Genomic DNA, 13,645 nt, shown 5'->3' on the forward strand with positions numbered 1-13,645 from the left:
GCCCCCACGAGTATGGCATCGGTAAGCAACACACATGTTGTGTGTCAGCTCCCCCCTCAACATATGTGGCGTGCATGTGTGTCCCCCCCCACACACACACACTTGGGGGGCACACTTGCATGAAATTTTGATATGTATGTACAGACATGATCACATGGGGGCTGGCCAACCACATCTGAGCGCACACAGAACAGCAAGGCACCTCTCAGCTGATCACCGCCCAGCCACACACTGACAGCTGGAAATGACAGCTCAATGCACACGACATGTAACATTACAAATACAGAGACCACATCCAGGACAGGTATATAAGTAACTACGACAGTAACTACATACACCATTACATAACAACTAAAAAATTAATCACAGAGCCAAGAAAAGGAGAGTGACATTTTGTTCTGAGAGATGATCAAAAAAAGTGGGCGTGTCCATGCGAGCCACTGCTGTTGGAATCTCTGGACCTGGAGCTCACTGCTGGAGAACATGTACTGTGTTTTGAAGGACATGACATAACAACTCTACACTGTGAGGCGTGTGCTTGCTGTCCTCACATAGAAATACTTAAAACATATCCCCTTTGCCACGGGCTGGAGCGGCCACTCAGCGCGCACACCGACAGGCTGCTCCATGTGAAAAGGACCATCTGATCATGTGAACACTCAACTGTAGATCTGAATGTCACATCACCCACGTGAGATCTAGTCCACATGACGTGTTGTCTCTCCTCCGACACACTGTTTGCAGGACATGCGGGGTCGGCTGGACACATGGGGCCAGCAGATGTGGACATAAGTGCGCCCTGTTTCATTCATGTCATTTCATGACTGTACATCGATGACCATGGGTCATCTACAGAGGAACAGAAGGTTCATACTTGTATTGTCTGCTCAATAAGAGGGATGCAATACAATGCTGTTTTTTGTTTTTTTTTTATTATTGTGTGGGATTTTTATTTTTTTCCCCACAGCAGCGATGTCTGTGGGCGGGGGGGCGTGTCCCCCTGCGACCTGAATCTGTGAGGCATGTGTCACTGCGGGATTTCTCCACATTGTAATAATTAAAGCACATATCACATTTGCAATGCTGTCACCAGCGGGTCACTGTGCGCTGGACACGCATTCATGATACGAGAGCCAGATCTTCATGAGATGAGAGCCCGGGTGATGTCTTCATGATAAGACTGCATCAGGTAATTCATGTAAAACATAAAAGGGAGAACAGTAATCCACGTCAGTTCATTACTTCCTGATGTACGTGTAGGCGGAGGCTAACTCCGCTCTTTATAACAGAAATTATTATTTATTGTGGTGTTATTAATTCTTTGTTCCACTGCTGTGTGCGTGACTTTCCACATGCTCGCACTGTATTCGTGCGTGTTTGCGCTATTTTTGTGCACACGAACACGAGCGTGCATAAAACCGTCACCACGTTATCGTGATCGCCTGTCCAACCATGCGTCCCTCTTGACAGCAGGTGGAATGTTTTGCGGTTCCCCATTTTGTTTTTGGTTCATGGATTTTCTTCCGGTTTCTGCGTCTTTCGTGTTATGTGTGAAGGGGCCCTAAACGATGTTCCATGATAAGGTCATTTATCAACAGGGTTTTGAGGACAGTGACCTTATGTTAATGAGATCCAAACTAAGGACCTCACTAGGGTTGACATTTTGACTGTTGGGATTTGGGGTGGCTCCAGAGTAATATATGTAAGATGCCTAAAATTAGGATTGTGTATGTGAAGTTTCACAATTGTTTTGATATCGGACACTAAAGGCCCTGTTGTCTCGTATCTTTTAGCACTGCAGCTGTACAGACGACTGCTCGTCCAGTACTTGCATATGTGGTCAGCTCAGTCAGCGATGTTGGTATGACAATGTAAGGTATCATGTACACCTGCTACAGAATACCATTTTAATCCACTGTGTATTTTTAATTTTCACTAATGCTAAGGTGAGCTAGAGTCAATAAGTTCAGTGGCTTGACCTGTTTTGAGATTGTCATTTCTCTGTTGAAGGAGGTACAACATGACGGTTGAGGCAAATACTTCTCCCTGTAGTGATGCAGCACGTAAACCTGCTCAGAATGATCAGTGGTTCTAGATTTAGATGTTTCACTTCCTCTATTAGCAGGATGATGGCCAATAGACCACTGATGGTGGATCACCTGCTCACAGAATCCTCGTCCTGGTCTCGCCTCGGTGCCTTCACCACCTGCTTTAGCACGGAGTCGTCTGGGTCATACTCAGAGTACTCTCAGAGAGGAAACACCTTCTGTGAACATTGGCGACTCCAGCAACACCCTGAAGAGCTTAGAGTCTTGTCCTAAAAGATCTCCCACATTCCTTTTGGCTCATTTTCAAATCATTCACCCAGAAGATTAAATGCAAAGATCAGCAGGATACTCTGATCGTTACATTGAGACAGATTCTGCAAGTTAATAGCAAAACAAAGGTTAACACTTTAGAAATTATGCAGATATGGATCTGAGTGTTATTTATAACTTTAGACACTGTTGCAGTTTACTAAAAGCTGGATATGTTGGTTGGTGTATCATGTAACTGATGATCTAATGATGTAGTTTGATCTGGAACTGGATGGAGATGCAGCTCTGGTGGGTTGTATCGGTAGAATGCTGTTGCTTTAGAGGGATGTCAATCAATCAATCAATCAATTTTATTTATATAGCGCCAAATCACAACAAACAGTTGCCCCAAGGCGCTTTATATTGTAAGGCAAGGCCATACAATAATTACGTAAAAACCCCAACGGTCAAAACGACCCCCGTGAGCAAGCACTTGGCGACAGTGGGAAGGAAAAACTCCCTTTTAACAGGAAGAAACCTCCAGCAGAACCAGGCTCAGGGAGGGGCAGTCTTCTGCTGGGACTGGTTGGGACTGAGGGAGAGAACCAGGAAAAAGACATGCTGTGGAGGGGAGCAGAGATCAATCACTAATGATTAAATGCAGAGTGGTGCATACAGAGCAAAAGGATGTGCTCTTAGTTTTGCTCCCTTCGTTTTTAGTTTTCTTCAGAAACTACATGTTGTGTACAGAAAAATAATTTCATTTCCATGTAGGAGAAAAGTTGTTACACTTCAGAATGCACTATATCTCACAGTACTGCTCTCCCCCCCCCCCCCCCCCCCCCCCCAAAAAAAATAAATTTGTTGAATAATCCTACAAAGCAACAGAGAAATGAACGACTGTCTTGGAGAAGGTGAATTATACAATCTGAAAGCAGCAGAGGAGGCATATGAAAAATAAAGCAAAGCAAACTTTTTGAATATGTCTCCTGATGTGTAATATATGATGTGTATTATAATATAGGAGGGACGACTACCCCTGGATTTTTGTCAGCGTGAGCCCCCAGTGTTGTTTGAGTGTAATCATGCTTGCTCCTGCTGGAGGACCTGCAGGAACCGAGTGGTCCAGAATGGAATAAAGTGAGTAAAGCTACTTATTCATCTTGGTACCTGGGTGAAAAAATTTTTCTTACTTAAATCGCATAAAAGGGTTGCTGGAGGCAACATCCTAGACGAGTCTGTTGCAATGTGCCTATAGGCTGGGTTTTTGCAAGTTAAAATGATTACTTGCAGCCCACTGAAATACGTTAGGATTTTTATTTTCTGTTGTTTTATGTCTCAGGAAGAAGCAACACTGATTTTCTTCCTTTTTCCCCCCATGAACACATTTTTAATTTAGGCGCTCTGTAGCCTTCATGTGTTGGGATTTTAAAAATTCATAAAGTAAAAACTTTCATGACAAAATTTTGAGGGCAGGGCTGAACATTATTGGTAGAACTTATGGCTTAGTTCAAAAATAATGAAGCCAAAGTGTGACATAACCATCAAAATTTAAAAGTGGTCTTTTTCGTGAAATGTTATCATTTTAGATATGGTTATATTAGAGCATGACATGGGAGTGGATTTTCACTCCCATCCCATCCCGCTCCCAGAAAAAAAATCCCATCCTGTCCCAATCCTGGACTGGAGTAAAAAAATGAATCCCATCCCATCCCACTCCTGTAAAGATGACTCCCAATCCCATCCCGCTCCCACTCAAAATCAGTCCCACTCCCATCCCTCTCCCGTATGTCTCGCGCCGTGATGATCAATCAGGGACTGAATATGTAGTGATGTGGAAATGTCTGGAGTTTGACTGAAGATGTGAACATGTCCTGTATCTGGTAGCAGCCTGTGAGCAGGACTTATGTCTCTTTTGTCCTTTATTTCACAATTATGACAGAGTTTTTGGAGAGAGCAGCAGCACCAGCAGCGGGAGCGGGGTTTCTTTCTCTTTTTATTTTACGTGCGAGCGCGAGCAAATTGTCTGTGGAGAATATTTTATTAATTAACTACACAGATGTATAATAAAGCAAATGGTGACTGGTTTCTAAACACAATTATGACAGTTTTTTTTTTTTTTTTTTGGGAAAGAGCGAGGAGCAACCCTGCAGCAAGCAGTGGAGTTTCTTTCTTTTTTCTTTTTTTTTACGTGTGCGCGCAAGCGAATCGTCTGTGGAGAATATTTTATTAATTAACTACACAGATGTATAATAAAACAAATGGTGACTGGTTTCTAAACACAATTATGACAGAGTTTTTGGTGGCAGAGCGAGCTGCAGCAAGCAGCGGAGTTTTTTTTTTTTTCTTTTTTTCTTTTAATTGTTTACATGTGTGCGCGTGAACAGGACAGTTGGTCCTCAAGTTGGGTCCTGCAGAGGCGAAAGGACCACTGAAAGCAGCCGTCATCCAGACTCAGCTCCTGCAGCAAATAATGATACTCTCTGTATCATTCTCTTCATCATCATCTCTGTATCTGTGATCAAGGTCCGTCATGTTAACTTGACTGACAACCGGAGCCGGCGAGTGGAATGGAAGCTCCTCCTATTTGATGACACACCGGGGTGAATTTTCGCAGCAAAAGCAGAGCGACACACCGGGCGAAGGAGGCGCATCCGTCGCCACGCGACCCCCGCAAATTTGTTGCATCTGATTACGCCCGGTGTGAACGCGTTTTGGTTGTTTTAAATAGATGAAAATCATCATCTATTTTTGGCATTCCCGCTCCTGCCTGCTCCAATTCATTTTTATTCCCATCCCATTCCAATCACGGGATTGATAAAATTTTGACTCCCATCCCGCAGGAATCACGTGACCCACGGGAATTCCCGAAAACTGTCATCCTCTAGGTTATATATCAGAGTTTCAATATTTAACAGTTTAACAGTTTATTTGTTTAGTGCATAATAATAAACATCTCAATGCACTTACAATAAATTAAATAAAAATAAAAACAGATATAACTAAAATAATAAAATATAATAATAGCTTAAAATGCTTGTTTAAAATATAACTTTAAGTGTCTCTTGAAATTGTCCAAATCTAGGATTTTAATGTCACTGGGTAGAGAGTTCCACACATGTGGCACAGCATGTGTGAAAGCTCGAGTCCCAACCTGAGTTTGACATCTAGGAACCTTCAGGTTGATCTGGCTACTGGATCGTAGGGTACGCTGTGGGCTGTACACTTCAATAAGATCTCTTAAGTAAGGTGGTGCTAGCCCGTTCAGACATTTATATGTCAGAAGGGCAATCTTAAAGGAAATATGATATTTCACCGGTAACCAGTGGAGATCTTTCAACAATGGTGTGACATGATCGTATTTCCTGGCCCCACACACCACTCTAGCTGCACAGTTTTGCAGTTTTTGCAGCTTCGGTGCTCCATCAAGCACCGAAGTGAGGATTGCAATAGTCTATATTAGAGGTCACAAAAGCGTGCACAATTCTCTCTGTGGCAGATTTATCCAAATATTTTCTTATTTGTCTTATTTGTTTCAACTGATGATAACCTTTCTGACCGATGTAATTCACATGATTTGTCATTCTAAGTTGTTGATCAAACATGACACCAAGATTTTTCAAAAATTGTACTGTCTTCACATGTGAATTTCCAACTTCAATGTCATGTATAGTTACTTTTGCAAGTTGTTGAGGCATTCCAAGTAACATGAACTCAGAGACTCATATTTATATTGGTCTCAGTTCAGTCATTGCTAAAAATGCATATATACTATAATGTGCTAGAGCGTAATGCTTGTGACCACAGTTGGAAGTATCTTCTTTAGTCTGCAGAAGCCTGGAACAAAGAAATTCTGTCCATTAGTTCCTGGTATTATTGAACAAGTAATATAATTATTCTATTGAAGCAGAGTAGGAGATATAACTAAAGTTTTGACACAAATAAATCAAGGACTTATTCTCAGCATTACACTTGTGACAGTTTTACCTTGCTTTAGAAACATGATGTTTTTTGTAGGAAATGACATTTCTACCTTTACAAAAATGTATTACTGTGTGTTAGTATGAAGCACAAACAAACAAACTGACAAAATACAAGGTTATTTCTTTAACAATCAACTTTAAATGATAATGCTAAATATCAATGTCACACAAAATTGATGATAAAAGTGCTATTTATGGGGTAAATTTCATGCATATCTCTGGAACTGTGCGGAATTTTTCCATAAAATTTTCAGTACCTGTCAAAGAGACTATAGGCAACTCACAGACAAATCTGGATGGTGCTAAATAAAATAATGGCTTGTTCATGACAAATGCAATGCAAATCAGCAGTTAGGCTTCATTATTTTTGAACTAGGCCTTATGACTGGTTTACTGGTAAAATAACGAAAGAATAATCAAATTAAAAGATAATCGAAGGTCTGTTTAAAAAAAAAAGCTTTAGATTTTATAAAAAATCTATTACAAAATTAATAATGTGAGTGGCAGCTGTAACTGTGAGAAATAATTGAAATAATGAAATAATTGTGTTTCAGAGTCCGACTGCAGCTCTTCAGGACTCCGGCGATGGGCTGGGGAGTAAGGACAATGCAGGATATTCCTCATGGAACATTCATTTGCGAGTGAGGACACGCTGTCATAAGAATCACACCTGAATTCAGTGTTTTTGCTGCATGAAAATATGAACAGAAGCTGAGCTCAAATCTTTTCTCATCCACAGATACGTTGGGGAGATTATACCCGATGCAGAAGCAGACAAACGGGAGAACGATTCTTTCCTCTTCACCCTGGACAATAAGGTGATTGAATTTGTATGGATTTTTAAGCTTCGCCAGACAACTCTCAAATAACTGCCTGTTTTCAGCATTGGTGCTTCAGTCACAATTACAAAAAAAAAAAAAAAAACACTGTTGAAAACTGCGTGTAAGTGGAGACTGTTGACTGGTGCAGTTCTAAGGTCTTAATCCTTTAGGGACGGGGTGATGGGAATCTCTTTCTGTGAAGCTTATTACATCAAATTAAACCGTAAAGTATCTGTTTCGTTCTGTAGACACAGTACTCACTTAGGATTTCTTACTTATTTTGTGCAGATTTTTTGTTAACACTATAATTTTATTTATTTATTTTTATCATGAAAAAAAACTGGGATGTGTAGAAAGTGCACATTTCTTTTCATTTGTTAATTTACATCTGCATTTCGGGCCTGCAGCACATCCCACATAAAGTTAGGGTGCTAAGAGGGCTATTCCACAGAGCGCCTTTCCTTCCATTCAATCCCAAATAGCAAATCGAGGCATATTTTGGAGCATTGTAATAATTTCTTGATCCATCTTTGTCAGTCTTGAACAAACATGATATACATAGTAGTTATGGCCAACATCAGCTCCAAAATTGAAATCAGAATCCAATTTTTGAACTGTTTGAAAATGTCATCCCGATTCACAAGAACAGTCACATTACGTGGTAAATTCTGGGTATTTGTAGTCTTGACCAGAGGTGGGACGAAGTCACTCTGAAGTCATGAATCAGCAAGTGTCAAGTCAAGTCTCCAGTCATAATGACCACCAATTGTTTACAAGCTGACTTGAGACTTGACTTGCGACTTGCAGATTGATAACTTGAGAATGACTTGACAGTGACTTTGTCCCACCTCTGGTCTTAACCGCTTCAAGCATGTTAGAACGTCTTTAAACGGGGTCTTCATAGTGACTACGACTTGAAACGTGTTTGACTGTGCTCCATCAGGGTAAAAATTTGAAGCCAAAGCAGTATTTGTTGTGGTTCTGGCTGAGGGCACGGCTCCTTTTCTATCATTTTCAGGTTGGTTGCCAGGTCTGCACTTTATAAGCCAGCCTGTTCAGAGGAGGCAAGCCTGATTAAGCTGTTTCATCCCGCTTTTTCACTTTTCTGGATGCAGGGCGATCGTAGTACAATCATGTCCTGTGGAAGCATTTACCACTTTGTAAGGTTACCATTCCTTCTCACAACACGCAAAGGACATTTTTGGCATTCAGGACCCCAAGCAGTGCAGAGGTTCAGGTGTTTTTTTTTTATTATTTGTTTTTATTGAAATTTCAACAATTTCTACATTCTTCAGATACAATTCAAAGTTATTATTATTTTTTTTTTTTAGAACAGAACATCACGAACGTTGAACCCCCACATATATGGCATATATCAGACAGTTATAAATGATATACCATGAAAACAGAACATTAGACAAAAAGAAAAAAAAAGGGTTAATAATAATAAATACACACACACACACACACACACACATATATATATATATATATATATATATATATATATATATACCTACATCCATACGTACATACATATACACACATATATATATATATTACCTACATCCATATGTACATACATATACACACATATACGAGGTCTATTAGAAAAGTATCCGACCTTATTATTTTTTTCAAAAACCATATGGATTTGAATCACGTGTGATTACATCAGACATGCTTGAACCCTCGTGGGCATGCGAGAGTTTTTTCACGCCTGTCGGTTACGTCATTCGCCTGTGGGCAGTCTTTGAGTGAGGAGTCGTCCACCCTCTCGTCGATTTTTTTCATTGTTTAGGAATGGCTCAGAGACTGTTGCTTTGTTTGATAAAATTTTTTTCAAAACTGTAAGGCACAACTGAGTGGACACCAATAAATTCAGCTGGTTTTCGGTAAAAATTTTAACGGCTGATGAGAGATTTTGGTCTGGTAGTGTCGCTTTAAGGACGGTCCACGGCGCCTGACGGCGATCGGCGCTTCGAGGCGGCAGCGTCTCGCCGTTTCAAGTTGAAAACTTCCACATTTCAGGCTCTGTTGACGCAGTAAGTCGTCAGAGAACAGAGAACTTTCAGAAGAAGTCGGCATGAGGAGTTTATTCGGACATTCCATTGTTAACGGTCATTTTGTAATGAAAGAACGTGCGGGCAGAGTCGCATGTCGGGCTGGACCCGACCGCGGGGGGTCGCGGCAGGAAAAACACCTCCGTTGGAAATCTTAACGGGCAAGTTGGAACATGCCCAAGCTGTTAAACAATTTCTCAGTTACTCACTTGTTGAAAGCCATTAAAAGCCGCCTGAATTCTACAAATGGTTTTCAACACGGAGGTGTTTTTCCTGTCGCGGCGCACACAGATTTGCCGAGTCGTCACGGAAACGACTCGGCGAATTTGCGCGTACGTCTTTCATTAAAAAAATGTCCTTAAACAGTGGAATGTCCGCATAAATTCCTCATGCCGGCCTCTTCTGAATCTTCTCTGTTCTCTCACGATGTCCTGGGTGAATTAAGCCTTAAATTAGGATGGTTTCAGCTCGAAACAGGCCGACGACAGCGCCTGGAAGCGCTGCAGGACGTCCCGCTCCGTGGGAAGTCCTTACACCGACAGAAACACCCCATAATCTCTCATCAGCCGTTAAACTTTTCACAGAAAACCAGCTTAATTTCTTGAATAGTGTCCACTCGGATATTCCTCACAGGTCCAGAAAAAATTTTGATAAAGCAACGCGCGCCGTCTCGAGCAGCGTGTGAAACAAAGGAATTCAGCCGAGAGGGCGGGACCACATCTCACTCAAGGCCTGCCCACAGGGAAATGACGTCACCGACACGCGTGAAAAAAAACTCACGCATGCGCACGAGGGTTCAAGCATGATTGGTGTAATCGCATGTCATTCAAATCCATATAGTTAAAAAAAAAAATAAAAGGGTCGGTTTATTATCTAAGAGACCTCGTGTATATATATATAATATATATATACCTACATCCATACGTACATACATATACACACATATATATATATATACCTACATCCATACGTACATACATATACACACATATATATATATATATATATATATACCTACATCCATACGTACACACATATACACACATATATATATATATATATATATATACCTACATCCATACGTACACACATATACACACATATATATATATATGTATATATATATACACTCAACAAAAATATAAATGCAACACTTTTGGTTTTGCTCCCATTTTGTATGAGATGAACTCAAAGAAAAACAGAAACATATTGTTGCTACATGGGTCTGGAATTGTAGGGTGTGGATTAGAGTGAAAGAAGGAACAAACGGTATACAAATCAAAAACATGGAGGACCTTACGAAATACAGACCTGAATAGACAATCAAATATAACATCTGTTGGTAATTGGACCAACAAAAAATCAGATCAAACATGGAAACAGAGGATAAAATATATGACATAGACACTAATATTGATGAAAGTATATTTGACTTAAAAACGATTGGTTGTGAGTATTATACAGTAGAACAGCTGAGTAGTGAAAAAATTGCAGAAGATACCCTGTCACTCATACATATAAACAGTCGAAGCTTGTATTGTAAAATGTCACAAATAAAAGATTATTTAAATCAGTTTAAAAATAGATTTAGTATTGTTGCAATCACTGAATCTTGGCTTAAAGATGATCTCATGGATGAAGTTCAAATGGAGGGATATGAGCTGTATTTTGTAAACAGAAGATATAAAAAAGGCGGTGGTATTGCTCTGTATACAAAAACAGATCTGATGTGTACAATTGTTGAAGAAATGACAATTATGAATGATGTCATAGAAATTGTAACAGTGGAACTTGTACATGAAACATCTAAGAATATTTTAGTTAGTTGTGTATACAGAGCACCAGATTCTTGTGTTTTGAAATTTACAGATAAAATAATTGAATTATTCCATCAAATTAAAAACAAAACGCTTTTTATGTGTGGGGACTTTAATATTAACATAGAAAGCTCCAGCTGCCAAAGATCAAGTGATTTTGTGAATACAATGTATAGTTTGGGGTTATTCCCCTTGATAACAAAACCAACCAGAATTACATCGCAAAGTGCAACGGTAATTGATAATATATTTACAAACAGAACAGATGAAATTATCAAGAATGGGATCTTCATGACAGATATTAGCGACCATTTACCAATTTTTTCAATATTTAAATATAAAAATAGGTACAACAAAAAAACTGATATAAACTTTAAAAGAGATAAGTCAGTAAAAGCCTTAGAGGCATTAAAATATGACCTTAAAAATCAAAACTGGGAAGAAGTTTATGTCAGTGATGTTAATGTAGCATATAACTCATTTATGAAAATATTGATGAAATCATACAATAAAAATTGTAAATTAATTGAAATTAGTAAGAAAAGAGTAAATAAACCATGGCTGACAAAGGGAATAAAAAATGCTTGTGCAAAGAAAAACTATTTATACAGGTGCTTTTTAAAATTGCAAACAAAGGAATCAGAACATAAATACAAAAAATATAAAAATAAACTATTAACAATAATTAGGAAACAAAAAAAAGATTATTACAGTGAAAAACTAAATAAGAGTAAAGATAATATGAGGGTAACATGGGGAATTATAAAAAGTGTGATTGATAGTGATGGAACGAAAGAAACTATTCCAAATTACTTTGTTAAGGAAAATAAAGAGATATCATATAAAAGAAGTTGCAAATGGGTTTAATGATTATTTTTCAAATGTAGGGTCAAGTCTGGTGGGAAATAAACCAATAATAGAAGATAAATTATGTACATTGGTAAATACGGTCAATAGTATTTTCCTGGACAATGTGGAAAAAGATGAAATAAGAAATATTGTAAAAAACTGTGTAAGCAAAAGATCAACTGACCATGAAGATTTAGACATGATGACTGTAAAAAGTATAATAGAAATTGTTATTGAACCATTTACTTATATTTGTAATCTGTCTCTGTCAACTGGGGTTTTTCCAGATGAAATGAAAATTGCTAAGGTAGTCCCATTATATAAAAATGGAGACAAACATAATTTTTCTAATTACAGGCCAGTATCATTGCTTCCACAGTTTTCTAAAATTATGGAAAAAGTTTTTGTAACAAGATTGGATAAATTTATTGAGAAACATCATATTTTAAATAATGCTCAGTATGGATTCAGAACAAAACATTCGACAGCTATGGCAATTATGGAACTAATAGAGAAAATATCAACAACAATAGATAATAAGGATTATTTTGTAAGTATTTTTATTGACCTGAAAAAGGCTTTTGATGTTATAGACCACTCAAGATTGCTCCACAAGTTACAACAATATGGAATAAGAGGTGTTGCACATCAGTGGGTAAAAAGCTACTTAGAAAATAGAAAACAGTTTGTTCAGATAAATAATACCAAATCAGAATTGTGTAACATTATTTATGGAGTACCACAAGGATCGGTACTTGGACCCAAACTGTTTATTTTGTATATCAATGATTTTGTGAATGTATCCAATGTGCTTGGCAGCATTTTATTTGCTGATGATACAACGCTGTTTTACTCTGGATCAGATATACAGGAAGTAGCACAAGTGATAAATACAGAGTTGGAAAAAGTTAAACATTGGTTTGATATAAACAGATTGTCACTAAATATTAATAAGACAAATTTCATATTGTTTAATGATAGAGCGAAAGAAAATAATGTGTCATTACAAATAGATGGAATGGATATACAAAGGGTAAAGAAATGAAATTTTTAGGAGTCATGATTGATGAAGATCTTACATGGAAGTCACACATAAATTACATAAAAGGAAAAATAGCGAAAGCCATTGCTGTTTTGCATAAAGTAAAATATTCATTAAATAGTTATGGTTTATTAACATTGTACAATTCATTGATTGTCCCATATTTAACTTACTGTGTAGAAATCTGGGGATCAACATATACAACCTATATACAACCTTTATTTATTTTGCAGAAAAGAGCTTTAAAAGTGATTAGTAACAGTGGTTTTAGAGATTCATCTAATCCATTGTTTATTAAGTATAGGGTACTTAAATTTCATGATTTAGTTGATTTGAAAATATTACAAACGATGTACCAAGTTAATAAAAATACTTTACCAACAAACATTCAAAATATGTTTGAAAAAAGAGTAAGTAGTTATAAATTGAAAGGAATAGAAGTCTTTAAAAAACCAAGATTTAGAACCAAAGTAAAGGAAAGGAGTATTGCAGTAAATGGTGTCAAATTATGGAACAATCTTAATAAAGAAATTAAAGAATTAAGGTCGCTTAAATTATTTAAAAAAACATATTAAATTAGATGTATTAAGTAAGTATGAAACTATGAAGTAAGTCAGTGGGCTGCAAGAAAGTCAAAAAAAAAAAAAAAAAAAAAGTAAACTGTTAATAATGTTTGGAGTGTCTTAAGTTTAAATGTAACCTGTCAGTGATGTAATCTATTAATTAATGGTCATAATTATGAAATGGGTCAGTGGTATGTGACAAGTTAAAGA

General features: G+C 37.8%; 1 protein-coding gene across 1 annotated transcript in view; it reads left to right on the forward strand.

Annotated features, from left to right (window-relative positions):
• The window catches only part of LOC117511255 (histone-lysine N-methyltransferase EHMT1-like), a 78,349-nt gene that overhangs the window by 56,856 nt on the left and 7,848 nt on the right, over positions 1–13,645 (forward strand). The window contains exons 17-20 of the mRNA XM_034171263.1: positions 1,794–1,871; positions 3,322–3,437; positions 6,835–6,921; positions 7,020–7,098. Of these exons, the coding sequence (XP_034027154.1) occupies positions 1,794–1,871; positions 3,322–3,437; positions 6,835–6,921; positions 7,020–7,098 (360 nt within the window). The remainder of the gene's footprint in view (positions 1–1,793; positions 1,872–3,321; positions 3,438–6,834; positions 6,922–7,019; positions 7,099–13,645) is intronic.

This window comes from Thalassophryne amazonica, chromosome 5, assembly GCF_902500255.1.
Source record: "Thalassophryne amazonica chromosome 5, fThaAma1.1, whole genome shotgun sequence".
NCBI classification, from domain to species: domain Eukaryota; kingdom Metazoa; phylum Chordata; class Actinopteri; order Batrachoidiformes; family Batrachoididae; genus Thalassophryne; species Thalassophryne amazonica.